General features: G+C 49.3%; 1 protein-coding gene across 11 annotated transcripts in view; it reads right to left on the reverse strand.

Moving 5' to 3' along the window:
• Positions 1 to 27,140, reverse strand: part of SNED1 (sushi, nidogen and EGF like domains 1) — a 3,218,914-nt gene that overhangs the window by 2,244,605 nt on the left and 947,169 nt on the right. For all 11 annotated transcript variants that reach the window (XR_011276037.1, XR_011276036.1, XR_011276038.1 and 8 more), the window contains exon 6: positions 25,195 to 25,296. Coding sequence is in view for 7 of the 11 variants with exons in the window: in XM_069618133.1 (XP_069474234.1) it covers positions 25,195 to 25,296 (102 nt within the window). In the remaining 4 variants the exon portion in view is untranslated. The remainder of the gene's footprint in view (positions 1 to 25,194; positions 25,297 to 27,140) is intronic.

Below are 27,140 nucleotides of genomic sequence, written 5' to 3' on the forward strand. Positions count from 1 at the left end.
TTTATGCGCACCAGGTGATAAGCTCCTCGGAGATCTAACTTGGTGTACACACAAGCGTCTTTCACCTGGTCGATAAGCTCAGGGATCAAGGGCAGAGGATAACGATTCTTAATCGTTATTTGATTTAGGGCGCGATAGTCTATACACGTTCTAAGGTCGCCTTCTTTTTTCAGCACGAAGAACAGAGCTGAAGAGACAGGAGACTTGGACGGGCGAATAAAACCATTGGCTAGGTACTGATCTAAATACTGACGCAAATTCAGGTTCTCAGGTTCCGTAAGAGCATAAATCCTACTACAAGGTAGTTGAGCATTGGGTACCAGATCGATTTGGCAATCATAAGACCGATGGGGAGGTAACGTGTTAGCCTGTTCTTTCTGAAAAACGTCTTGGAATTCTTGATATTCTGACGGTAGCTGTACAGGGGTGGAAGTTGCTGAGGCTAGACCCATAGCTGGATTTCTTGGATAACAAGTTGGTTCACAATCAGGAAAACGTATCTTCTTTGCTCACCAGTCAATTCTGGGATTATGTGTTTCTAACCAAGGAATTCCAAGAATTACTTGAAATTGTGGGGCCTTGATCACATCAAACATGATTGCTTCCCGATGTCCATCCTGGCCCACCAGAGTCACTTCAACAGTGGAATGCGTTACAGGCCCTGAGGCTATTTCGGTTCCATCTACTGTAGTAATGACATCTTGGGTTACTTTCGGGCGGAGGGGAAGTTTAATCCTGGAAGCCAATTCACAGTCTATGTAATTTCCAATAGCTCCACTGTCGATGTATGCTTTTATAGCATGCAACTGCTGAGGCTGTCTTGGGTCCACGAGCACCATTGGCATGACAAAATGCGAGGTCAAAGAGTTAGTTTTCAAGCTCGGCAAGCGGACCCCTACGCTTGTCGGGCTAGGTCGTTTCCCGAATCAGGTGTCAATAATTCGTTATCAGTAGCTCCAACCACCTTCTTAAGTGGTTTAACTGGACAATTTCGAAGAAAGTGACCGGAAGTCCCGCAATACAGACAAAGTTGCATTTGCCGCCTTCTCTCTCGTTCTTTCTGCGTTAATGGTCCTTTAACACCACCGATTTGCATAAGTTCAGATACGTCGGTACTCTTGGAGTTAGCGTGGGTTTTGATCGGTACTCGGTTTTCATACTTGAACCGATCTGCTTTTCTATTTTGAAGTCTGTGATCAAGTTGAACCACCAAGTCTATGTAGTCTGCGCAGACCTGGGGTGGGTTTACTATCTGAGCTAGAACATCCTTAAGCTCTCCGCGCAGGCCTCGATGAAATAATGTGATCCTTTTGTTTTCTGGCCATCCAGTTTCCACAACCAGTCTGTTAAAGGTGGCAATGTAGGACAGAAGATCCTGATTACCTTGTCGTAAGGATAGCAGTTTGTTATCAAGGGCCTGTCCTTGAGAGTGTCGAGCGAACAATCTTTCCATGCTGGCCTGGAAGCCCTGAAAATTCTGGAGAATGGGATCATCCTGATTTACCAATGGAATAGACCAATCGGCAGCACTGCCACTGAGGTAAGATAGTATAAAGGCTACCTTGGTCTGATCGTTAGGGAAGGCTCCGGGTCTGCATAGAAAGTGTAAACGACATTGGTTCATAAAGACGGCATATTTCTTGGGATCCCCCGCAAAACGTTCAGGCGGGGCATGTGTCCAGGTAGATTAATTTGTACAGGGTTACTCAAACCCATTGATGTGGAAATGTCTCCGGAATTAGGTAAAGGAGTGTGCCCTGCCTGGGCCTGTAATAACCTTTTGGCTAGGTCATCTGTTCTTTCCTTGGATAAGATCAGTTCTCTTTTGAGAGCGTTAGTCTCCTGGCGGGCTGAGTGCACCTCCGCCCGTAATTCCCCCAAAAGCTGGGCCAGCTGGTCAGTCCGGAAGTCTCCATAGCGCCCGGGTGGGAAATTGTGGGTAGGCTTTGCGTTCTGTAACGCTCACCCGATTTCCACGGAGGCGCAGGTCTGGCTTCGAGTGCTGATGCTTCTTCAACGGTGAAGCGCAGGACTCTGAAGATGGACAGGAAGGGCCCCTCTACTCTGGCTTCTCCGGCTCGCAGGAATATTCCCCTGTGCGTGAAAAGGGAGTATTACCTACTGACTGAGTTATGCTCAAGCCTCCCACTCTCTTCCAACCCTCCACGATACCCTTCCACAATTCCCCGTGAAGTCTCACCTTAGGGTCAAGAAGGATGAGCTCTCCATCCTGCTTCTGATGCAGGGGCGCGTTGAAACCCAGTTACTTCACTGGATTGAGGATTGATGGGAGTTCAGGTAAGCTTGACTATTCAGGTAAGGCTCTGTAAAAGTTCTGTTGCAAGTTCAAAAGTCCAAGCTTAATAATAATGTTCATTGTCTTTTTCCCCTTAGGGGCCGGGGTTCGGAATGCCGGAGATATGGCGCCGACCCGAAGTGAAACGTGCAGTTCCAGTAAATGACAGGTAAGTTCTGGATGACCGCTCGGGTAATGTCTTTGCATTCGCTCATTCAATGTCTTTGTCTTTTTTCCCCATAGGGGCCGGGGTCCGGATGCCTGGAAGCGGCAAGACCCGAAATGAAATGGGAATGACCCAACAGGTAAGACTTAGAAGGAAACTGAGCTTTTCCTATTCCCTTCCTTCTCTCACCTTGTTCTTGTCTTTTTCTCTCTAGGCTCTGGGAGGTGGCTGTGGATCCGGATGATCGCTGCTGAAGATGGTGGCGTCCAGGAAAGGTGAGTGAAATGCAGCGCTGCAGCGATCGTAGCGAAATGCTTTTAAAATGATGTCTTCCTTTTCAGGATCGTCGGTGTGATGTCTCTGTGGTGCTGATTTAGCAGGCAAGGTCTTTTGTCTCCCTTTGCAGGTGACCCAGGATACTGACAGGCGTGGCTGAGGTCCAGATGCAGGAGCTGACACGGTGAGCGTCCAGCTGCGAGAAGCAGAACAACGCGAAGCGTGAGTTGCTGATCGGGTGTGGTTTAAATAGCTTTGGAAGAAGTTCCAAGTGTGTATCCTTCCTCCGATCAGGTATGTATCCTTCCCCGACCACACCCGGGTGGAAAGTAGTCCCACAGGTAAAGTAGTTCCATTCAGGCCTCAAGAGGGCCTGGATGTGGCAGCATGGTCTGCATCAGGTAAGTGCACATTAAAACACTTGAACACATGTCTAGCTTTATGAGCCTGGCGCCTAAGGCGCCAGGACAGAGGTCCAACATGAGCCTGGCGCCCAAGGCGCCAGGACTGCGTCCAAAGGGCCCCAGCTTGGGCCTGCTGGCACTCCCCTGGGGGAAATGATGCCTGCCTCTTGGGTTGCTGGCTAAGCTGGGACATCAGCTAAGTGCTTGCGCTGTTCCTTTCATATATTCTTTTGGAGCCAGGAATCGGTGACAAGGTTGGCTCTGTACGGCGAACTGCAATAGCGTTTGTGTAGCATCCCAAGTCTTGCGCTGTTCTTTTCCATATATTCCTTTGGTCTCACATTTTCTAAACACAATGGCAGCAATTGCTCCATGTAGCGAATACTTATGTTCATGTCTGGTTGTGCACACTGTGTTACCTACTTATAAACTGGTACATGACTTGGGACTTAGTGTCAAACACGTTCCCAGAACAGGGCGTGTGAATCAAGGCAGGTTAAACAGTCAGGGCGGCGTATTTAGGGGAGAGTTTATGTGCTTGCAACATTTTATGTGTTTGTATTGTTTCTTCATGCAAAGCTATGCCTGTCAGGCCATGAGTAATGTGAATCACGTGGGGAGATTGCCCAGTTGTATGTCCCATTGCGCTTGCTATGTTAATTTAATGTTGGTTCAGTCCACCATCATGTGCTTATCATGCTTATGTTATTCGACCAGTCATTGTTTGGTGCATGAATGTAAATCTGTGGATACATGTTCATGAATGTAAGCAAAGGTTCAGGGAAGAATACTGGTGGAAAGTCATGTTTCAGGTAGGTTAGGCTGCAAATAGGTACGGTCAGGTTACAGGGATATGTGTTACATGGTTGTAAGGTGACTTTTTCCCTAACTTCCCTCTATACATCCAATCTCATTCCCCTAACCCTCTTTCCAGTTTCCCTAACTTCCCCTTTCCTATCCACAACCTCTCTCTAATCCCTCTTCCTCCCCCATTGACTGCCACATGGTTACTTGTACCTCCAACATCAGGGAACTGTGCCAACCACGGTGGGCGGGTTGATGCCATTCGGCTTCTGTGGTTCGGGAGAGGGTGTCGAGTGCTCTCCCACTTATGGTCTTGACACATGCCTAAAGAAGAGTGGTAGGTATTATAAGAAAACTCATCTACGGGAAGCAACATAGCCCAGTTGTAGCATGCTATAGCAGCATAACATTGGAGGTATTGTTTGATGATTTGATTTGTTATTTCTGTCAAGCCATTAGTTTCTGGGTGATACCCCGAGGAAAGAGAACATTGAATACCTAAAGATTTACAAAATGCTGTCCAGAACCTGGATGTATACAGCAGACCACGGTCTGAGATGATCTTGTATGGAATACCATGCAGACGAAGGATATCTGACAGAAATACCTTGCTCATTTCAAGGCACCTTGTTAAAGGGGGTAAAATGGGCTAGTTTGGAGAACAGATCAATTGTGACTATTATCACTTTTAGTCCATTGGAAGGAGGTAGATCCACTATGAAGTTTGTGCAAATGGTGTGCCATGGGGATGTGCGCAGGTCTGGTTGAGTAAGTTTGCCTATGGGTTTGCCATGATGATACTTTGATTGAGCACAAACTGAGCAAGACATAAACTGTTCTATATCCTTCTCCAGAGTTGGCCACCAAAAATACCTCTTCATCAGTTCTTTGGTGGATTGTATTATTCCTAGGTGTTCGGAAATTTTAGAGTCGTGACATAACTGAAGACCTTCCTGATGTAATTTAGTGATAGGGAGATACAAATGGTTTCCAAATAACAGAAAACCTGAGATTTCATTGAGTTCCGTGCGACAGGATTTTTGGGAAGTTGTTTAATGGCTTCCTCGAGACACTAAAGAAAGGTGCCCATTACAGCAATGAAGATGTCCTGAGCAAACATAGTGGGTCGTGCTTCTGCATGTTCAAATGTAGGCCACAAACCTCTGGATAAGGAGTCAGCCACTACATTCTGAGAGCCGAGAATGTATGAAAAATGCGGGTCGTGAAAGAAATGCACCCATCTTGCTTGGCAGCTGTTCCGACATTCGAAGTTCTGTAAATATTGCAGATTCCAATGTTCTTTATGGACCAGAGTGGGATATTGAGCCTCCAAAAGAAGATTCCTAGCAGGCCAATTTGATTGCCAATAACTCCTTTCTGCTGGAGACTGAGTTTTAAAATAATGGGCCAAGGGATGTTCCATGCCATCAGTATGGGTTTGCTTTAGGATGGTTCCAATAGCATGGTCAGAGGCATCAGTTTCCAAAAGAAAACCTTTTCTGGGATCCGGCTGTCAAAGAATAGGGGCAGTAGTGAACCTTTGTTTGGGAAGTTGAAATGTGTCATTAGCTTCTTTGGACCACGGAAATAGGCGGTTATAGGCAATACAATCTGCAAAAAAGATGGCACAAATTTGCAATAAAATGTGCTAGTCCCAAAAACATTGAACATCTTTGATGGATTGGGGTGCTTCCCAAGCCAAAACAGCACTGGTCTTGCAGGGGTTCATGGATTGACCTTTTTCCGATAGGACGTAACCCAAACAGGTTACTTCAGTCACTCCAAAATACATTTTTCCGGCTTGGCTTTCAAGTGGTTATCCTGCAGTCGCCGGAGGACCTCTCGGACATGGTTACAGGTTCATCCTTCCTCTGAGAGAAGATATTGTATAAGTAGACAACAACAGAGTGTAACAACAAGTCCAAAAAAAAGATGGTCAAGGAACCTCTGGAACACAGCAGGAGTGTTAGCCAAACTGAAAGGCATAATGCAGCATTGGAAGTGACCAAATGGGTTATGGAAGGTGGTCTTCCATTCATCGCCCTCCATTATTCTAATGAGGTGATAGGCCCCTAGGAGATCCAGTTTGGTAAATATCTTGGCCGACCTTACCACCGCCAAGATATCAGGTATCAGAGTAAGTTGATATTTGTCCTTTTTGCTGATCCTATTCAATCCCCTATAATCAATACAAGGCCGAAGCTCACTAGTGTCTTTCAGGTTCTTAACAGTATCATTAATAAACACTGATTGAAAGACCTGATATTCCTTGGGTGCGAAGCAATAAACTGAAATTGAAGAAGGGATTCCCAGGGCGGGTACAGAAAAGTGGACCGCTGCCATTTGGGTTGCAAGACTAGTGGAAACGCAGTGTTTTGTACCCAAAAAGAGGCTGTGTGCCTTCCAGTTTATGTACGGTTTGTGCACCTCTAGGAAGGGCATACCCAGTATGATAGGGTAATTAGTGGTTTGGATGAGATCGAAGGACAAGATTTCATGATGATGTTGTATACTAATTTTCAAGGGAGTTGTGTTAAGCATAATAGGACCTCCTTCCAGAGAGCGACCATCAACCCCTTGCACGGGTAGGGCTAAATCCTTCTGTAAGACAGAGACTTGATGATTAGTAGCCCAAGTGATATCCATAAAGAATCTAGCCGCCCCTGAATCCACCAAGGCGGTAGTCTTGATGTCGCTTTCCTGTAGAATTTTTATCGCCACTTTAAGAATAAGTAAGGTAGAATCTGGTTTATGAGTAAGTCCAGTGGTATACAAGGGAAATTGTTTATTCTCCCGGCCCTGTATCCCTTCTAAGGACGGGAGGAGGTGTTTCCCTGTCATAGAGGAAGGGCGGGTCAACAAGAGCGTAACAAATGCTCAGCAGAACCACAGTACATACAAAGATCCTTGGTTCTATGACGAGTCCTTTCTTCTACAGTTAACGGACCGCGGGCAGTACCTATTTACATAGGTTGAGAAGTCTGTTTCTTTTTCTGCCAGGCTAGGGCAACTACGATTCATCGGTAAACCACGTATTATTTCGGCTTTGCTCTCTTGCATCCTAAAGTCAATCTGCAAGGTTAATTTCATCATATCCTCAAAAGAACTAGAGTGAGGTACTCGAGCTATCTCGTCCTTATTGTCATCATTTAAACCTCTACAAAAGAGCGCAAAACAGGCTTCTTCGGGACACCCTGTGGATTGAGCGATCAGCGGAAACTTGGAGGAATATGTTAACATGTCTAAAGATCCTTAGACAAAATCCAGTACGGTTTCCTGTGTAGTGTAGGTTAATGCAGTGCGATCAAACATTCCCCTGAAGGCTGCTATAAAAGCTGCATATGTATATGCAGTATGCACATCCAATATGTGATCTCTGGCTACCACCAGAGAAATGGCCCAGGTGAGGACACTTGAAGTGAAATGAGTGATAACAAAGCCCACCTTAGCCCTTTCATTAGGAAATGCCTGCTGACAAAATGTAAACGTGACCAAAAGGCATCAGGGTATATCAGTTTTTTAGGATCCCCGTGAAACTTCTCTATGGATGGCTGTATGGGTATGGCATGTCCAGGAGCTGTATCCCGAGTCAGTAAGGCTTGACGAAGATGAACATTCTCAGCTTTGACCTGCTGCATTTCAGTGGTCAACCCCTGGACTGTATTAACCAATTCTTGTAGTTGGTCAATTTTTCTTTAGTCTCAGGGCGTCGCAATCTGTCGAGATCACGTCTTACCTTTGTTTTAGAGGATGTGGTCTTGTGAAGTAAAGTGCGTCCTGCCGCCTGGGCAGCCACTGTGACCCAAAGGTTGAAAACCGATGTCTAGCCCTTCTCACAGGGCACAGAACTAGAATGTGGGAAAAAAAAACTTAAAAGGAAAAAAAACCTGCTTGTAGCGTAGTGTAGAGAAGTCCTGATGCTCAAGTAGGTGAGGCAAGAGAAGGAAGCTGCAGCGCGAGGTGCAGACAGGAGGACCAATGAAGGCAGAGCACAATGAACAAGACAGGAGAGGAGGGAGCTAGCAGTGAGGAGCAGGGTAGATCAGGAGCAGAAAAAAGGACAACAGGGAAGGCAGGAGGGAGAACAAGGACAGAGTCAGTGCAACGAGGGAACTATTGTGACGCATCGTTTATCGGGAAAGCCGTGTTGAAATACCAGTGCAGTTTGTTCCGGGTTGCCAGTATGGATGACGTCATTACGCTATGCAGCGTGATGACCCAACGCAACCCTCTGTTACGGAGTGGGAAGTGTCAACAACATCACCATAGTGACGAGGCGACTAATCTGGGGCTGCAGTGATGCATCATGACATGCTCCACCAGTGGCAGATAGATGTACACTTTACTTTCCATACAGGTACTAAGCAGTTTACGGTTTTCTGGCCAGCCACAGAGAAGTGCAAATTAATAGTTACTCACCGTAGTGACTAAAGTACTCTTAGTCCATAGTCCCCTTTGCTCCATACTGCATGAGCGTCCCTCGCTAGGGACAGGAGACTGAACCTTTTTCACCAGAAAAATCCTTCTTCCCATTTAAATTTAGAGGCGCGTGGGGGCGTGTCGCTGGGAGCGTGCACTCACCTGACTTCGCCCACCTGCACCACTCCTCAGTCTCCATTGACGTGTCAACAATATTTAACATTGCCTAATGACACCAGTATTATTAGGGGGAGGATGGTGGGACGTATGGAGGAAAGGGGACTATGGACTAAGAGATTATTAGTTATTACGGTGAGTAACTATTAATTACTCTTTCGTGCCATCCCCTTTCCTCCATACCGCTAGGGCGATTACAACTGAATTTAGCCCCAAGGTGGAGAGGAGAGCCTCCTTAAGAAAACAAGTTCCTTAGAACCGCTTGTCCGAAGGCCGCATCTGACTTAGAACCGGCATCCAAATAGTAATGCTAACAGAAAGCCCAAGGGGTGGTGCAGGTAGCCACCCTGCTGAAGACCTGCCATGGAACCTGCCATTGGAATGCATGGAACGCTTGGCTCTGACAGCGTGGGTATTCGTGTTAGCTGGCAGCGTCTAGTGCTGACCCTCGTAGGCCTCCTTGATGGGCGCAAGCATCCACCGTGCAATGGAGGACTTGGATGCCTGATACCCTGGCCTGGATCCCCCAAAGGTGACAAACAATGCGCCCAACTTGCGGAAGCCCCTGGACCTGTCCAGATAGAATTTCCGAGCACGTTTCACATTCAGACAGTGCAAGACCCTCTGAGCCTGGTCCTTAGGGTCAGCAAAAAACATAGGTAAGATTATTTCCTCGTTTAGATGGAAAGTGGAGGGTACCTTCGGTAGGAACGCGGGGTGTGTTTGCAGGACAACCTTATCCTTGTGAAAATTGACATAGGGATCTGAGGCCATCAGAGCCTGGATCTCACTGATTCTGAGAGCAGAGGTGAGGCCCACTAACAAAGCTGTTATAACGGTGACCAGCCTGATGTCCGCGGACAACATTGGCTCGAAGGGCTTGTGCGTCAAGGCACCCAGCACCACATTGAGGTCCCACACAGGGTGTTGCTTCTTGATGGGCGGGTAGAGCCTGGAGAGGTCCGCCAAATGTCTCCTGACTATCCGGTTGGACGATGAGAAGCCCTTCTTGTTAGGCAGAATCCTGTGCAGTTCCCTTAGGGAGCACTACAGAAGATTAGGACTACAGGTGAGAGCAATAAATCCCCTTTGGTATCAGTCTGTACCACAAAGATTTAGTTGGTAGCTGTGGCCGAGCAGTCAGACTTATTTCAAGAGGGAGATAAGCAGTATTCAGGGTTTGCACAATAGGACTACAGTACTATGGCACAAGGGAACACTGACCAAAGCTTTGTAGTAAAAAGAATGTATATATTTATTTTATACACTTCTAGTTAAAACATTTATCACAGTTATTAAGCAAGTTAAATTCAGTCAAGAAAAGTATACACAACTCCCTGGTTAAATTGTAGACAAGTTTGAGCAAGAGTGAAAACTGAGCAAAATGGCACAGTGAAAACCAAACACAAATGGCACTCTAGCAATTTCTCACAAGGGAAGGAAAGCACAAGTTATACAGAAATATCTTCTTACACACCCTTGCAACACTTCCCATAATATTGTGACCCAGTTTAGGCAAGGCAGTACTTTAGCATAAAGAATACTTAAATGAAAACCGAGCAAAACGGCACTGCACAAGTTTTAAAAGTGGGAAGGAAAAGGTGGTTATAAGAAGTAGGTGCACCATCACAGTTCTAGTGGAGAAGCAATCTAAAGAAGGCAGTGCTAACAAACTTTGCCAGAGTCAAAAGGCCTGTGCCAGAGTCAGTGGTACAGGGCAAGGGCCCAGGAGCAAAATGTTCTTGTAGCTGCAGTCAAGTCTTTGGTTAACGATTCGAAAAGGCGGATGCAGGAGGTGACAGACAATGTTAAAAGAGAGGGGCGGCCAACCCAATAGGTAGGTAAAGGATTTAAAACACCTTTAGCACTACCACGCAGAAAGGGCGGCCGGGCGGAACAATGTACCTTTAAAATGAAGAAGTGGCTCCTGCGGTGGCGGTTGTTCCTGGTAGTTCCTGCAGTTCAGGTGATCCAGCAGAGGAAGAGAGGCTCTTGTCATGGAGGAAGGTTCGAGTTACTGCACTACCCAGGGATAAAACCAGCTGCGGTGCTGCCCGACGAATAAAAGGTACGCTCCTTTAAATCGCGGTCTGGGTGGACGGGTGCCTGGCTATCCGGTCTCCGAGTACAGGGTACTGGTGATTCGACCAGGTCAGGTCCAGGAAGGCGATTGGCAAACTGGTTGGCCCCACCAGCTCAAGGGAAGAAGGCTCTTGCAGATGAAGATCTTCTCTCGTCGTGTGGAGAAAAGTGGTGAGACGCTGCAGCAGGGCTTCACCGGTGGTTCAGTTATTGCAGATGTCTTTGGCTTCTCTCCTCTTCGGCTTCTTAGTTCCAGTGGAGACGTCTTGCTCTTCAGTCCTCAGGACCCTTTTTTTATGCAAAAAGATCCCCATTCATACAGCCTAGCTGTCACTCACACAGTGGAGTGGTCATCTTGGCGGGAGACCCTCCAGCCTATCAGGATAGAGTGCGACATGGGTTGCTGAGGAACCCCTGTCCAGGGGTCCTACTCCCCCTCCCACACAATGGGACTCAGTGGGACCCACTGAGTCCCACTGGGTCTCACTCAATGGGACCCCAGAGTCAGTGGCGCCGAAAGGAGGGCTTCTCGGCAGAAGCCTGCCAAAAGAACGAACAAAGGATCCCCGACCTGGGTTAGGAGTTTAGAGAAAGACACGAGAAAGAATGTATATTAAAGTTCTGGCAAATAACACCTACCGGAGTAAAGTTAATATTAAAATAAACCAGCGGTATGTTAGAGGCTGTCAGAAAATGTGGTAGCCTCGAACAATGGGAAAATCCCATAGGGAAATATTTGCGGTCGAATATTTACGGTAGTAACCACTGCCACCAGCCAGAAACTTTAGAGAGAGGGACTGTACGGTACCCTCTTGAAAATGAACCCAAGGGAAAAATTATTAACCCTTCCCAGTACCTCCATAGTAAGATGGGTTGTACTGGTTTAGTTCATAAGAATTGACTAGTTAAGTCAATGGGGACTTTACATGCCCTGGGAGACAGTAGTCAGTCCCAGGGTATGGAGTCTATGTTTAGGGGTCGCTATAACACCCCTGTGTCATTGCACGGAGGGTGCTGTGTAACACATGTGAATAAAGATGTTTTCTATGGGAGTGAGAAAAACCCCATAGACATTAAACACAAAAATAGCCTAGAACACACATAGCAAAAATGCCTAAGAGTGGGAAAAAGAGTCTCACTCTTAGCAGGAGAAAAAAACAAACCCTTCAAATCCAGCAAAGCTGCTGGGGGACTCTATAGGTAAGGGAAATTAGCCATAGAATGAGAATTCTCCCCAACACTCCTCCTCTGAATTTCTGTAGGCCCCTATGGCTGCCAGATATGTGCGGCATGTGTCCACCTGTATGCCTGAGTGCGCAAGGTGGGCAGAGAAGGAGAGCACATCGTCCAGCGTGCATGTAAGGGGGTCGATCTCTTTAGAGTCCACCCAATGACAGAACCTAGTCCATTTACTCTTGTACTGGCTCCTGGCAGCCTAGCTCCTGGCGCCCTGAATGATTTCCAGGTTAGCCTGTGAGAGGCTCAGGTGCTTGAGCGTGGCCTTCTCAGGAACCATGCTGCGAGGGCTACCTCCTATGGGGCGGGGTGGACGACCCTACCCCCCTGCTGCATCAGCAGATGAGCCGGCTCCCTCGGAAGGTGAATGGGTGGTCTGTCCGTGAGGATGAGAAGTTCAGAGAACCAGAGTCTCGCTGGCCACCATGGAGCAATCAGAATGACGCTGTGGTGACAAGATTATTTTATCTTACAGATCACCCTGTGGACCAGTGGTGTGGGAGGGAAGGCATATGCTGTCATGCCATTCCACTGAATATGGAAAGCATCAGCCAGGTAGCCGGGGCCCTGCCCCTGCCAGGAGGCAAACTGTTGGCACTTCGGGTTGTCCCAGGAGGCAAAAAGATCCACTTGAGGATGTCCCCATCTGGTGAAGATCTCCAGCAGCACCTGGTCGTTCAATTGCCACTCGTAATTGTCTGCACCCAGTCTGCTGAGCCTGTCCGCCTCCAGATTGGATCCCCCCGGAAGGTGGACGGCCGAGAGGTAGATGTTGTTCTCCAGGGCTCATTCCCACATGCTGACTGCTAGGCTGCACAGCGGATGGGACCTGGTACACCCAAGCTTGTTGACATAGTACATGCTGGTGGAGTTGTCGGTCTGGATAAGGATGATCTTGCCCCCAATGAGCGGAAGAAAAGCTTTGAGAGCTAGCCAGATGGCTTTCATCTCCAGCCAGTTGATATGAGACTCCTTCTGGGTCCAGACTCCATGGATGCTGTGGCTGTCTAGAGTGGCTCCACAGCCTTCCAGGGAGGAATCAGGTAGTGATGGTGACCTGCGGGACCGGCTGCCTGAAGGGCTTGCCCATCCGCAGGTTGCAGTCCTTGGTCCACCACGTGAGGTCCGAGTGGAGAGAAGGAGGACGCTGATCGGCTCCGCTTGGGAGTACTTCTCCTAATTCCATGAGGCTGCGAAGTGCAGCTGTAATATCCTCATGCCGAGTCTCGTGTGGGGTACGGCCAGTAGGACCACTGCCATGATACCTAAAAAGTGTTGGTACCACCAGGCCGAGGTCACTGCTCTGGTAAGGAAGTGAGTAGTGGCTCTTGTGATGGCTGTGATCTTGTCCTCAGAGGGAAAGACTCTCTCGGAGCTTGTGTCCCAGATGAGGCCCAGGAAGGTCAGGCTCTGTCTAGGCTGCAGGGAGACTTCTTGAGGTTGATCGTAAACCCCAAGTCGGGGAGTATGTTCATAAGTGTGGAGGAAGTGGGGTGAACTGCCTGCAGAGATCTCGCCCTGACGTGCCAGTCGTCCAGGTACAGGTAGACGTGGTGGCCCTGGCCCTGAGGAGGGCTGCCACTGCATTCATGAGCCTGGATACCCTGAGGGCTGAGTTGGGGCCAAAGGGTAGCACCTTGTATTGGAAATGGCAGCCCATGATCCTGAAGCATAGGAAGGAGTGTTGTGGTTGCCAAAATGGGACGTGTAGATAAGCGTCCTTCAGATCCAGGGAGCACTTCCAGTCTCCCCTGTCTAGTGTCTGTCTCCGCAATGAGTGCTGGCGTAACCATCTTCATTTTTTTGGAGAGGGATGGAGAGTTTGACGGTGGATAATTCCAATACAACTCTCAGGCCAGCCTGGTGGTTCTTTTGCATGTCGAAAAGCCTGGAATAGAAGCCCAATCCTCTCTGGGAGGCTGGGACTTCTTCCACTGCGTGGCTCTCGACGAGCAACCGAATTCCCACCAACAGAGTTGCTGTCCCAATCTGTGGGAGTGGAGGGGTGGGGAGGAGGAAGTAGAGGGAAGCACCGGTAGGCGGTACCAGAGGATCCAGGGGTCCGAAAAAGTTCTGGTGCTTAAATTGTACATGAAAGGCAAGCCTGCCCCCCACCGGAGACACGTGGACCTGAAGGGACGCGTCATGCCTTCTTTCCCTCTGCAGCTGCTGTGTAGGTGGGGGACTGGAAAAATGCCTTGACCCCCCTTTTGTTGTTTGCGCCGGTGCTGACTCAGAGAATGGTCAGGCTGGCTCGACCTCTGTTTCCTGGAAGCTCTGGAACGCACCGAACACCCGCCCTGCACTGCTGATGGATAAACTGTAGGCCACGTACCTGGTTGACACCAGTCTCAACTTGTAACTCGTTCTCCCACCTGCTCCGTTCCTAGGAGTGGCATCGGACGAGTGGCCATTTTGTCTGGTGCAGCGGCCATTTTGTCAAGTCGTGGTGCTTAGCTCACTGGGCCCAGCCTGCTCCAATACTCTTGGCGGTGGAGCTTCAGACCTACCCTGAACCTTAGGCCGGAGCCTGGTCGGCGTTTTGCCCTCAGCAGTGTCGCTGGTAGTGCTGCGTGCAGGTGCCCCCTCGGACATTAGACCAGTACTAGGGCGTTGCAGTACCTCATTACTGTGCCCGGAAGGATCTGATAACCCCTCGGCCATGAGGCCGGTAGCTGGACTAGCCTCGGTACGTGTGCGAGAACCAGAAAGGTTCCTCCCGCTCGGGAATTTCCTTGGAAGGAGTCGCCCTTACGGGGTGCGATGGACAAGAACGGTACTCTCTTAGGCCTTGGTCTCTGTCTGACGAAGTCTTTCAAGTCCTCTGGAGGAGATCTTTCGAAGAGCTCCCCCCACCGAGCTAGTCTGTTCTTCAATGTGCGTGGAGTAAGTGCGTTGCACGTGGTACAACCTTCCAAGTCATGGTCAGGGCCAAGGCAGCGGAGGCAAAGAGTGTGGGGGTTGGGCGTAGGGAAAAGGCCTTCGCAGGCTGGACACCTGCTGAAGCCTGCTGAAGTCGACATGCGCCGGGGAGGAGCGTTGCGTGGGAGGACCGACTACCTGATTGACAAAAAGAAGACCAAAAGAAAGTATCCGGGGAAGAGCATGTGGTATTACATAGCCAGAGCCAAACCCAGGAGTGCTGGTGAAATCGGCCCGTTCCTGTTGACACAGAAAAGGGGACTGAGGAGTGGCACCGGTGGGCAGAGTCAGGGGAGCGCATGCTTGAAGGGCCGCGCTCCTGCGCACCTCTAAATTTAAAGGGGAAGAAGGTTTTTTCTGGTGAAAAAGGTTCCGTCTCCCGTCCCTAGCGAGGGACAGCCATGCAGTATGGAGGAAAGCGGACAGGACGTAAGAGTATGTAAAAGCATTAGTGGAGTTTTTGAAAGGATGGCCTTAGTTGTTACCACATAGGTTTGATGATTTGGAGGACGTAAGGCATGTAACCGACGTGACAACCAGCTTGCATATTTTAGAAATTGTCTATAACAAGAAGAAAAAGTTGTTTGAAGAAGCTCACCGATCAGTTATGTTGTGCGGTGCAGAGGATGTCTTAGGTGCAGTAAATCAGGAAGTGAGTAAGCAACCTTACGTTACCACTATAGTATGTCTCATAATACTTGTCTTCATCTTACTTGATCTCTCTTCTGCCTTTGACACAGTCTACCATGCCATCCTACTCAACTGGCTCCATGATAACCTGGGTATCACTGATTGGGCTCTGGCCTGGCTGACTTCTTTCCTCTCAGACCAACCCCCCCAGGTCCAACGTGGGTTCTTCCTCTCCTCCATCTCACTCTCTACCTGTGGTGTTCCCCCAGGGATCTAACCTTTCTCTCTGGATGTTCAACCAATACCTGGCACCTCTTGCCCACCACATTGCTGGTCTCTGCCCCAACTGTCAGTGCTATGCAGATGACACTCGTTTTCAGGCTCCCCATTGCCTACTCTTCTCCCTCTCTCATCTCGGATTGTCCGTCTGCAATCCAGGAGTGGTGTGCTGCCAATGATATCTGCCTTAATGCCAGTAAGATGGAGATCCTCCTTACCGGCACAACTGCACCTTCCTTTCCTGTAACTCTCTGGCTGCCCTCCCTTGGCCCTCTTCCTGCTCCCACCTTAGAGGCTATAAGAACCTCAGGGTCATCTTCAACTCCACACTCTTTTTCTCTCTTCACATCTCTGCTCCTCAGAGGTATCCTTCCCTTTCCTTGCCTTCCCCCAGTAGCTCACTGTCTCCAGAGCTCTGGTTCTCTCTAAGCTGGACTACTGCAACATCCTCTTTCTAAATCTGCCTGTCTCTACTCTCCGCCCTCTACAACTCATACAGAACATGACTGTGAGACTTGTCCTTTGTCTCAAGCTCAGGGATTGTATCTCTCCAGCCCTGAAATCTCTCCATTGGCTCCCAGTGGCTGCAAGGATCAGGTTCAAGACCCTCTACATTGTCCACAAGGCCTTCTGGGGCCTGGAACCAAAATACCTCCAACTCTCTCTTCAGAAATATCTTCGTACACAAGCTCTTCGCTCCTCCTCCTCTAACTCCTTGAGGGTCAATCACTTCTCGAAGCAACGAGTTGGGGGCAGATCTCTTTCTTCTGATGCTGCCTCCCTCTGGAACAGCCTCTGTGCCTCTCTGAAACCTGAGCAGAATCATCTCCAGTTCCGGAAGCAGCTCAAGACCTTCCTCTTTGCTTTTGCCTTCTCTATTCCTCTCCCCTGCTGATCTCCTGTCTGATACTGCACTGTTCACCTGGTCACCCTCTGAATTCAGCCCAGGCCCCTGCCCGCCCAGTTGCACACCCGCACTGCATCCTGGCTACCCCTGCACTAGGATCTGTTTCTGTAACCCTACAGGCCTCTAACCTGCATTCATCTGACACCTACTGTCTGCACTTAACCCTCACACTTGCTACCTGTTGGCTGCACTACTTGTTTTTGATCCCTTACTCAGCACTTGCCCATCCTCTCCTTCCCCACTTTTCTTTTCCCCTCCCCTTTCCCTGCACTTGCGCGATCTCAATGTCACTTGGCCTAGTAAGATCGTTGTCTTTTGTCCTCCCTCTGTTTCCCCTCCCTTGCCTTGTCGCACCTTAAAACACTTGTGTATAGGGACGTTATAAATGCCATATCACATCATATTAATATCTTTTCTTCTATTGGCAGGGATAACGTGGTGCTGCATGAAATGTTGTTGTAGTTTGAGAACCGTCAACAACGGACCCTCCAGCTCACCTCCTCTTCGGTCGGCCCCTGATCTAAGCCCCCCTTTTGCCCTGTTAGAAATACAACAGGAAACTGTAATGTTACAGACAAAATTGGTGCAATTGTTGAAAACCTATCATGAGGATTGTACTTATTGCAAATACTGATATTAAAAGTGGTAGATGGTTTACCCCCAGAAATGAAAAGCAGGATTGGACCATAGAGTAGAGCTAGATAGAATTCCCTGTGCAAAGGAAAAAAAGGTGAATTGGGGATTAGATTAGCAAATCAGTGTAGTTAGAATAGTTGCCCAGTAAGTGCAAAATGGTGTGGGGGGGGGGTCTGTGACTGATTAGGACGCACCCGGGGGTGTAGGCATGTGATTTGTGTGGTGTTAATTGTCTAATGGCATATGATGGCAATGAACATGAAGAAGGTAGATGAGGATATGAGAGGAGTCTGGGGAAATATTCAAATACTCAAAGTGTCACTTGTCATATGAATAAAGCCAGAGTGTTTATTATTTTTCTTTAAATCTTAGAGGACATTGAATAGAGAAGACCTGCACATTGGCTTTGTTAGTACTTGTTCCAGCCCCGGGAGCTCCTATGCTTGAGCATGCGCGGTAGGACTGCTAAAACAGTGATATAGGAGCTTTCAGGGGAACTGGGTGAAGGCCACTCGGGCCTCCATCTTGGATCCAGCTAGTTTGGACTAGACAAGATATTAGAAGTTACTCAGCGTAGTGACTAACGTACTCTTAGTCCATAGTCCCCTTTCCTCCATACTGTATGGGCGTCCCTTCGAAGGGACAGGAGACGGAACCTTTTCCACCATAAAAAACCTTCTTCCCCTTTAAATTTAGAGGCGCGTGGGGGTGCGGCCCAGGGAGCATGGGCTGCCCTGACTCCGCCCTCTGGCGCCACAACTCAGTCCCCATTGACGGGTGGACAATAGATTTAACATTGCCTAACGACACCAGTATTATTAGCGGGAATGTTGGTGGGACATATGGAGGGAAGGGGACTATGGACTAAGAGTACGTTAGTCACTACAGTGAGTAATTTATAATTACTCTTACGTCCCGTCCCCTTTCCTCCATACTGTATGGGTGATTACAGACGATTGTAGCCCCAGAGTGGAGTGGAGACCCTCCTTAAGCAAACAGGTTCCTGAGAACCACCTGTCCGAAAGCCGCATCAGATCTAGAAACGGCATCCAAACAGTAATGCTTGCAGAAAGCCGAGCGAGAGGCTCAAGTGCCCGCCCTGCTTATGACTTGCCAAGGGACACGGCGCTGGAATGAGACGGCTGTTGCCTTGGCCCTGACTGCATGGGCATGCATGTTGGCCAGGAGCGGCTTGTGCTGGCCCTCATATGCTTCTTTGATGGCGGAGACCATCCAGCGGGATAAGGAAGCCTTAGAGACCTGATAGCCTGGTCTTGAGCCCCTGAAAGTGACAAACAGGGCGTCCGATTTGCGGAAGCCCTTGGTCCTGTCCAAGTAGAATTTCAGGGCACGCCTGACATCCAGGCAGTGCAGCACACTCTGTGCTTCATCCTTGGGATCGGGGAAAAACATAGGAAGGACTATTTCCTCATTCAAGTGGAAAGCAGAAAGAACCTTGGGCAGAAATGCCAGGTGTGTCCGCAGGACTACCTTGTCCTTGTGAAAGGTGGTATATGGCTCAGAGGCGACCAGCGCCTGGATTTTGCTGACTCTACAAGCCGAAGTAAGGCTGACTAGTAAGGCCGTCTTGATGGTAACCAGCCTGATGTCCACGGACGCCATTGGCTCGAACGGTTTGTGCGCCAGTGCACCCAAGACTATGTTAAGGTCCCACACCGGGTGCGATCTCTTGACGGGCGGGTAGAGCCTTGAGAGTCCCGTCAGATGTTTCTTGATGATAGGGTTGGAGGAAGAGAAAATGCCCTCCTCCGGGTTCCTGTAAGCCCCAATGGCTGTGAGGTATGTGTGGCAGGTGTCCACCTGCACGCCTGAATGAGCGAGGTGCGCCGAAAAGAGAGCATGTCGTCCAAGGTGCACGCCAGGGGGTCGATTCCCTTGGAGTCTGCCCAGTGGCAGAATTTGGTCCATCTGCTTTTGTACTGGGCCCTGGTAGCTTTGCTCCTGGCGCCCTGTATGATCTCCAGATTGGCCTGTGAGAGGCTAAGGTGGCGAAGCGTTACCTGCTCAGGTACCACGCTGTGAGGGCTAGTTTCCCTGGCGCAGGGTGGATGACTCTGCCCCCCGCTGAGCCAGAAGATGAACTGGGCCTGTCGGGAGGTGAATCGGGGGCACTTCTGAGAGACAGAGCAGCTCTGAAAACCATGGCCTGGCCGGCCACCATGGAGCTATTAGAATGATGAGGAGTTGGCAAGACTCCTTGATTTTGCAAATTACCCTGTGAATCAGGGGAGTGGGCAGAAAGGCGTAGGCTTTCATGCCGGTCCACTGGAGGTGATATGCAACGCAATGTAAGGATGGACAAAGACTTAGCTGTTTGTGAGCTGTTTTTCTTCTTGTCCAGCTCCTCGTCCGTAGAGTAGTGGAAGAGGTCCCCCACTCCAATGGTAGATCTAGGATGCGTTCCTGGACATCCCCGTAGAATGTTGTTGCACGGAGCCAGGCTGTCCTTGTCATGTCCGTGGCAATACAGATGGCACGGCCTGAGGTGTCAATATGAGCCACTGTGGATTCCATGAGGTCATGCGCGAACAGCTTGGCCTCAGCTAGCCCCGCCTTAAAGCGTGATTGGCTCTGGGTGGGGAGTTCCAGGAGGAACTCTGCTATTTCCCACCATAATCTTTGGTTGGCGGCTACCAGCATGGCATCAGCATTGGCCTGACGTAGATTTAAAGAGGCGTTGGAATAGAGTTTCTTGCCATATGCCTCCAAGATCTTCTCCTCCTTGCCTAGCAGCACCTCAGAGTAAGAGGCTGAGGACGACTGGGGCTTGGAGTATAGTGATGCCGCAGTGATCACCGAGGAGTGTGCATGAGGATGGGCCAAGAGTAAGTGTGTATCTCCCTCCACCTGCCTGTACTTGGCATCCAGGCGTCGATTTACTGACTGGGCTGAGGGGGGTTTGAGCCAGCCCTTCTTGGCCAGAAAGACTACATGGGTCTGCATAGGAATCCCCGATTTGGCAGAGGAGCGTCGTGTGAGGACTTCAGCCAGAACCCCCTCTGTCGGCTGCTTGACCTCGGGTTGTGGTAGGCCCAGGTACTCCACCAGCCCAGCAAGACGTTCGTGAAAGGCCCTGGCTGAGGATGGCGTGTCCGGATCCTCCTCCTCGTCCGAATCCTGCAGATCTGGAGGATCCTGTGGAGGAGGAGGAGTAGATGGCGCCAGAGGCTGGGGTACAGGGACCGCAGCCAGAGGCTGAGGAGGCGGCGGAGGTTGCAGAGTTGGCTGTGGAGCTGCAGGAGGTGGCTGCACCGGGGTCTGGGGACCCGATGGAGGCGTCTGTGGTGCCGCTAGCATGGCGGGAATGACTTCCCTGATGGCGTCTCTGAGGATAACGCCCATCCGCAGTGACTTCATGAGGCTGAGGAACCTCTCGAAGAAAACTTCCTCACCGACTGAGGCGGTGGCAGGGGATGCTGAGAGGGTAGCAGGTGGCTGCTGAGACCGCTGCATACCCTGTCCATACGGATGCAAAGGAAAGCTGCCCTGTGCGTAAGAGGGGTAGGCTGTAGGCCACGTACCTGGTTGAAGCCAGTCCCACCTTGACACTCGTTCTTTGCCGAATTCCTGGAATGGCGTCGGACGGGTGTCTCTTTCTGGCGTGGCGGCCATTTTGTCGTGCTGCCTGCAACGTGCCTGCGATGTGTTGCTCGGCCCGCTGGGCCCAGCCTCCTCCAGGACTCTTGTGTGTGGATCACGAGGCCTACCCTGCTCCTCGGGCCTAGGCCCGGTAGGTGTAACGCCCTAGACCCGGGGGTCGGTAGAGCTGCATTTAGGCGCCTGTTTAGATGGATTTCTGAACTCTGTCCTGGAGGGGCAGAGGTTCAGAAGGCAAGCCCAGTTTCTTGGAACAGGGTAACCTCTGGACAAGCCAGACCAATCAAGGTAGCGATTGCGGCGGTCAAGACTAGGTCTCAAGAGGGGTGAGGGTGACTGAAAGCCCGCAATGAGCGCACAAAGCAAGGACACTTACAAATTACTCCAAGCAGGTGTTATATTAAAAATATAGACACATTTATTACAAGGCCTTTGTAACATTGACCATAGCGAGAAATCACAATAAAACTCAAGTAAACCAACACATCACAATTAAATACAATATATATAAAATTACCAACGAGTCTAACGAGTTAGACGCACGTAATGTGTAGACCACCTAGATGGGGAGGAAAACAGGCAGTGCGAATAATAGTAAGACCCAGACCGCCTTCAGAGGCACCTAACTAGAAGGAAGTCCGAGCCCTACGAAGAGTGGAGCCTTGTGCTCAAAAGTACCTGCACACGCAGGTGCCAACGGGCAAAGGGGAGTCTCCTCGAGGGAACCAGGCAGTTCAGTTCGGTGAACAAATGAAGATGAACAGAGCTCCGCGACTCAAGCGCAGCCTCCACTGTGGGCAGAAGCAGAGCGCGAGTACGGAAAGGCGTGCTATTTGACACAGCGGGGAAAAGCTACGGGCTACTGCAGGAGGGCGACCAGTTCCTAGCGATGCTACTCACCGGTCCCCGATGCAGGCAGACCCAGGCTTCTCCGCGTCAGTTTCAGTGCTGGCAGGTTCGGATACGAGCAGGGGACGTCTCGGCGTTGTGTAGATTCCGCAGCAGCAGAAGTTAGAGTTGAGGATGTCCCAAACGCAGTGAACCCGCACAGTTTGTTACCACAGCAGGGCAACGGAGCGGCCGTGTGTATTTCAGCCCAATGTACACTTCTCACTTCAGACCTGGGAATGCCAAGTGTACGAATCATGTGAGAGTGGCAAGGACTCGTAATACAGCAGCAACCTGACAGCGGTTACAGAGCAATACTCCTGGGTAGGCTGGTCAGTCCACTGGATGGCCCAGAGACACTTCCGAAGGCTTACGTACAGGAGATGGTGAAGATGCCGAGAATAGTTGTTCCCACTATTCCAAAGGGTCGAAGTACCAGTACAGGCCTTCTCGTTCGATCAGAGGTAGAAAGGGTTTCACAAAGCGACAGCAGTGGAGAGGAGCAGTCCTTCAGCGGGTCACCAGCGATTCCTCGGTTCAGCCTCGTAGTTGCAGGATACTTGGCTCCTGTATTCCTTTGTTCGTGACAACTCAGGAGATCGACATGGTAGTGGTGTTTCCAGCCTCCTCTTATCCATGGTTCCCTTCGCGCCAAAACGGAGGGGACCCAATGGGAGAGCTGCTCACAAAACACTCACACCATACGTGGACCTATCACGGACCACGGTGGTCCCAGGCATTCACGATACACTAGACTCTCTGGGACCCAGGATGTGTATTGGGACCAGACATCCCAGCCCACATCCTGGAGGCACACACAAGGCCTGTAGAAGCCCGCGAAAGCATCTGTGTTTCGCGGGAAAGTACATGCCCAAATAAGGAAGGCCCCGGGCCGGCTCGACCTGGGGAAGGTGAAGGGGGCAAGACGGTCAGCGGGCAGGACAAAGCGCCTCAGGGTCTGGCCATTTTGGAAGCCAGGCCACCATTTTGGGCTAAGCGCGAGAAACGCGCTTAAATGCCAAAAGGAGCTCAAAAACACAAAGAAAAGATCGCTGCCACCAGTCCCGTCCGTGATTCACTTGCACCGTTCGTTAACAATCCAAAGAGAGTGTATAGGGCCTGTAGAAGACTAGAGACCCAAGAGAGCAGTAACTTAGCTTACAGTGCCCTCTTGTGCGCGAAAGCTGCAACATGATAAAAGAACTACGGAAAACAGCGTTTCCCGGTACTGACTGTCTTAAGGGCATGTCAGTTTCCCCGTAAGAATGGAGCGAAAGCCCAGAGGAGTGCGGCAGAAGGCTGCACTTCGCTGGCAAAGTCTAGATCACAGTGAAAACAACAGCAAAAAGTTTAGGGGTTGCCACACGGAAGGAAAATTACCCACAATTAAGAAATCTTTCCTAACAGCGCCCCCTTGGATGTATTGCAGGTAATAGGGCGTAGTCCCTCAGCCATGGTGCCGGTACAACGGCGGAGCCCCACGGGTGAAGACCCGGTAAAAGAACCTTCCAGTCCCTCAACACTGTCACCGGGAGGATCCCAGGATCCCTCGGCCCGGAGGCCAGTAGCTGCAGCAGCCTCGGTGTGAGGGTTGTTAGAAGGACCTGACCGGTCCCTCCCACACGGGAGAGTCCCTGGTAAGGAGTCTCCCTTTTGGAGTTGCGATGGAGAATATCTGCCCTACCTTGGGCCTGGTTCGTATGATAAAAACACAAAAAAAGACAAGGAGAAGTAGTATCCGGGCATGGAATTACATGGCCGAAGCCAAACCCGCTGGTGAATTCGGCCAGTTCCCGTCGACGCGGAAAAGGGGACTGAGGTGTGGCGCCGGAGGGCGGAATCAGGGCAGCACATGCTCCCTGGGCCGCACCTCCACGCGCCTCTAAATTTAAAGGGGAATAAGGTTTTTTGTGGTGAAAAAGGTTCTGTCTCCCGTCCCTTGGAAGGGATGCCCATACAGTATGGAGGAAAGGGGACGGGACGTAACAGTAAATAGGTTCTTATTCATTGCCGGAAACACATTTGGGGTGGTGGCCCAAAGCCCATCGTCAGAGGAGGTGGACACCAGATATCGTCTGACCAGAGAGACCGACCCGTATGAAAACGATTATGTATGGAGGAGGATCCAGATAGAAACCGAGGACGGACTATTATGATTAACAATAAGGGAGTTTGTGATGTCATGGGGGTGGGAAAGGCGAGACAGCAGTGACACAGAATTGAGGGGACCAGAACATGCAGTGATTAAAAGGGGAAGGCGAGTTGGAGGGACGTTGGGTTAGATTGGGTGGTGGGCTAGTGGGGTGCTGCCCTTTTATTCAGTTTGCAAACTGCTATAATACATGTCTTGCTGTGCCCATTCCTTATAAGACTATTGAGCCCTTTATTTCGTTGTATGTTGTTAGACACATCTGTGATGGGTTTTCCCCTATATGCCAGCATTTCCCATTGAAAGAATACAATTTTGATGGATTTGCCATAACATGCCAGCAGTTGCTCCCTTAAAGCGGTGGCTGTGTTATGTGCAGAAACAAACAAGTGCAAGTTTGGCTATGGACACTATCACATTAAGCATAGACATTGTAGAAAAACGTCCATTCATTACAGTGAAGGAAGTCTTTTTTTATTATGTCTATGCCTATGTAACACTGTACAAACCCTAACGTGCACATATTTTTCAGCGTTCAAGCTGTTTACTGTGGGTTTTATTTAAGTACTCTCAAATTACAGCGCTTTCAGATATGTTGCCATCACCATCTCAAAAACGTGGTTTCATTTGACAAACAGTACTTAAATCATGCACATAGACCTAGTAAAAAGCTTGAATGCTACAAAATGTGCAAATTAGTGTTTCTGTGGTATTACATCAAACTAAGACATAGTACTATCCCTGCTTATTGTAATAGTGAAACCATTACAACCTGTATGCCTCTTCACTTCTGGTGCCCCTAAATACACTCTACATGCATGATCAGGCCATGAAACAGCTCCTACATCATCAGCCCCGCTTTTGCCTCCTCATGAATGGGATACCTCTGCCCATAGTATTTATTGTCAGCTGTAAATTTACCATTGAACCCTGTAGCTGGGACGTTTTTCACACCTGTGAGAGGAAAAAAGTGCGCATCGTGAAATAAAGCCAACAGTTTTGAGGTTTGTCCCTAAAATGTATTTCATTTACGGAAACAATAATTTAGAACAGTGTGCAAATGTAGAGGGGTTGATTACCAAAGTGCATACCGGCAGAGCTGAAGGTCTATACATGGTTGACTTTGCAATCTTGGTGCAGTGTGCTGAAGGAGGGTGTGGGTGGCCACAAACATTTGTAGAAAACCTTAGTACAATGCATTGGAAAGCTGCTAAAAGCAGGGGGTTGACCATTATATGAATGACAAAATGTTAGAATAGTATTATGATTTCCTCTGCCTATTGAGCACATAGATCATAGACCTACCAAATTCACAAAAAAGACCAAAGTATCCAGAAGGGCAGTGGCAGGTGGTATTTCCTTCCAGGCACACGCCTCCGTTCCGACACTTGCAATCCTCAAAAAGCTCTGCAAAATACAAAGAAGAAACATGATAGCTGCACGGCAGCTCAAAAACACTACATATTTCGTATACTTTGAAGAGAGAACAAAATATTACTGGTCCTAACACTTGTATTTAAAATTATAACAACAACTAGTCAACATTGCAGAAGAGAACGAAACCTCGGCAGCAGGTTGACAGTGATATGTTAAAAAAGTCAAACCAATCAAGCAACCACACAAAGCCTTTATCTTTTAGAAATGTTCTTACCTCACTATATGTGCCTTTCTCATTTCCACTAGTATGGCATGTTTCACCTTCTAGCCCTAAGAACGAATGTTCTTTATTTCATTATTTTACATACATAAGTAAACTCTAGAATGTTTACTGGTTTGGGGTGGGGTGGTTGGTTGGAAGGGCTGGGGGAGGAGCGTCTTTTGAGAGTTCCTTTAACGTCCAGCACCCATAAAAAGCACACTAGCTCTACTACTGGGCCCAGGCTTGAGAGGACACCTTATGTGATCGATCTACCAGGGGGCCTTCCTCCAAGGGTCGACAGCTTACCTAACATCAGCTCAGTGTCTGCTGCACCAACACTCGGATTTCTCCCAAGAGCTCTGCTCTGGAAATTAGTTTCTTGCATACCCAGAGATAACACACCACAGTGGCCTGCACAAAATGGCAGCCAGGCGTGATTTACTGGCAGAATTAAGCCAGTCCTTTTGTGGCTCACCACTGTCAGAGACAACAGCAAGAGAGCAACATTAATTATCTACATACCACTATAAAGGCTGCCCCTACTTTGTCAAGGAACGATTTTGCCCTCAGTGTTCAGTGGTGAGAGGTTTAAACCCATGCATACAGGTCCTCATCCTCTTCAGGTCTACGGTACCCTGACCATTGGTCTGCTCTGGTTGATCAGTAGCACTGCTTCTCGAATACACCTACCGCATTTCTACCCTGTGTTCCCCCAAAGACACAGACCCAGGCACAGAATAATGTGTGTGAGGGAAGGTGTTTCTCACATTTTATGGGAATGAGGCCAAACCAGACGATAGATCCTAGGTGCCTCATGTGGGAGGTCTTCACACAGCTACTCTGCCAATGAGAGTGGCTCGCCTCCTTAGGTGCCTTCTCCTCTTCAAAGACTGACTCCTTGGGCTCTTACTCCAGCCTTGACTGCAGGGGAGACCCCACATGCTCCCCTTCCAAAGGTGAAAGTGCCACTGCTGCAAAAGCTTTTGGAAGCTTCTGATTTGGCAGGTTCTAGCTCAGTGCCAACCGTCCAGCCTCACAAGCAAGATGACACAAATAGGGGAAAAATAGGAAGGCTTCCCTTTCTCAACCAGATTGGAGACTTAACTGGCTGATGCACCAGTCTCTCCTGGTAGCCACAGAAGCTGTCAAAGGTCCGTTCTTTGGAGTCTTGAGGATACGATTTTATTGAGGCGATATGCCCAGAGGTGGCGGGCCCAACGTGTAGGTAACGGCCTGCCGCCCAAGTTAAGAGCCTGAGTGCAGCGAGGGTTAATTAACAAGGGTGGCGGGTCGTTACCTATATGGTGGGCACTCCACCTCGGGGCATATCACCATTAGCACCCGTGTAGTTTATATTTAAAATAAAAAAGAAACTTACCTTAGAAGTAAGACGTTGGACGTCATCAACATTGAACATGGGTTACTGTCTAACAGGACTGCATGGCGTCAGGCCACACTTATAAGGTAAGTTTCTTTTTTATAAAAAAAAAATAAAAATAAATAGAACCTGTGTAGGAAACTACACGGGTGCTAAGAGATGAACTGGGAGGGGTAGTGGGAAAGGGAAGGGGTGCCAGCTGTTCAGGCAGCTTGGAACACGGGCTTGAACCAT

The sequence above is a fragment of the Ambystoma mexicanum genome, chromosome 10 (assembly GCF_040938575.1).
Source record: "Ambystoma mexicanum isolate Mex_15411 chromosome 10, UKY_AmexF1_1, whole genome shotgun sequence".
Lineage (NCBI taxonomy): Eukaryota > Metazoa > Chordata > Amphibia > Caudata > Ambystomatidae > Ambystoma > Ambystoma mexicanum.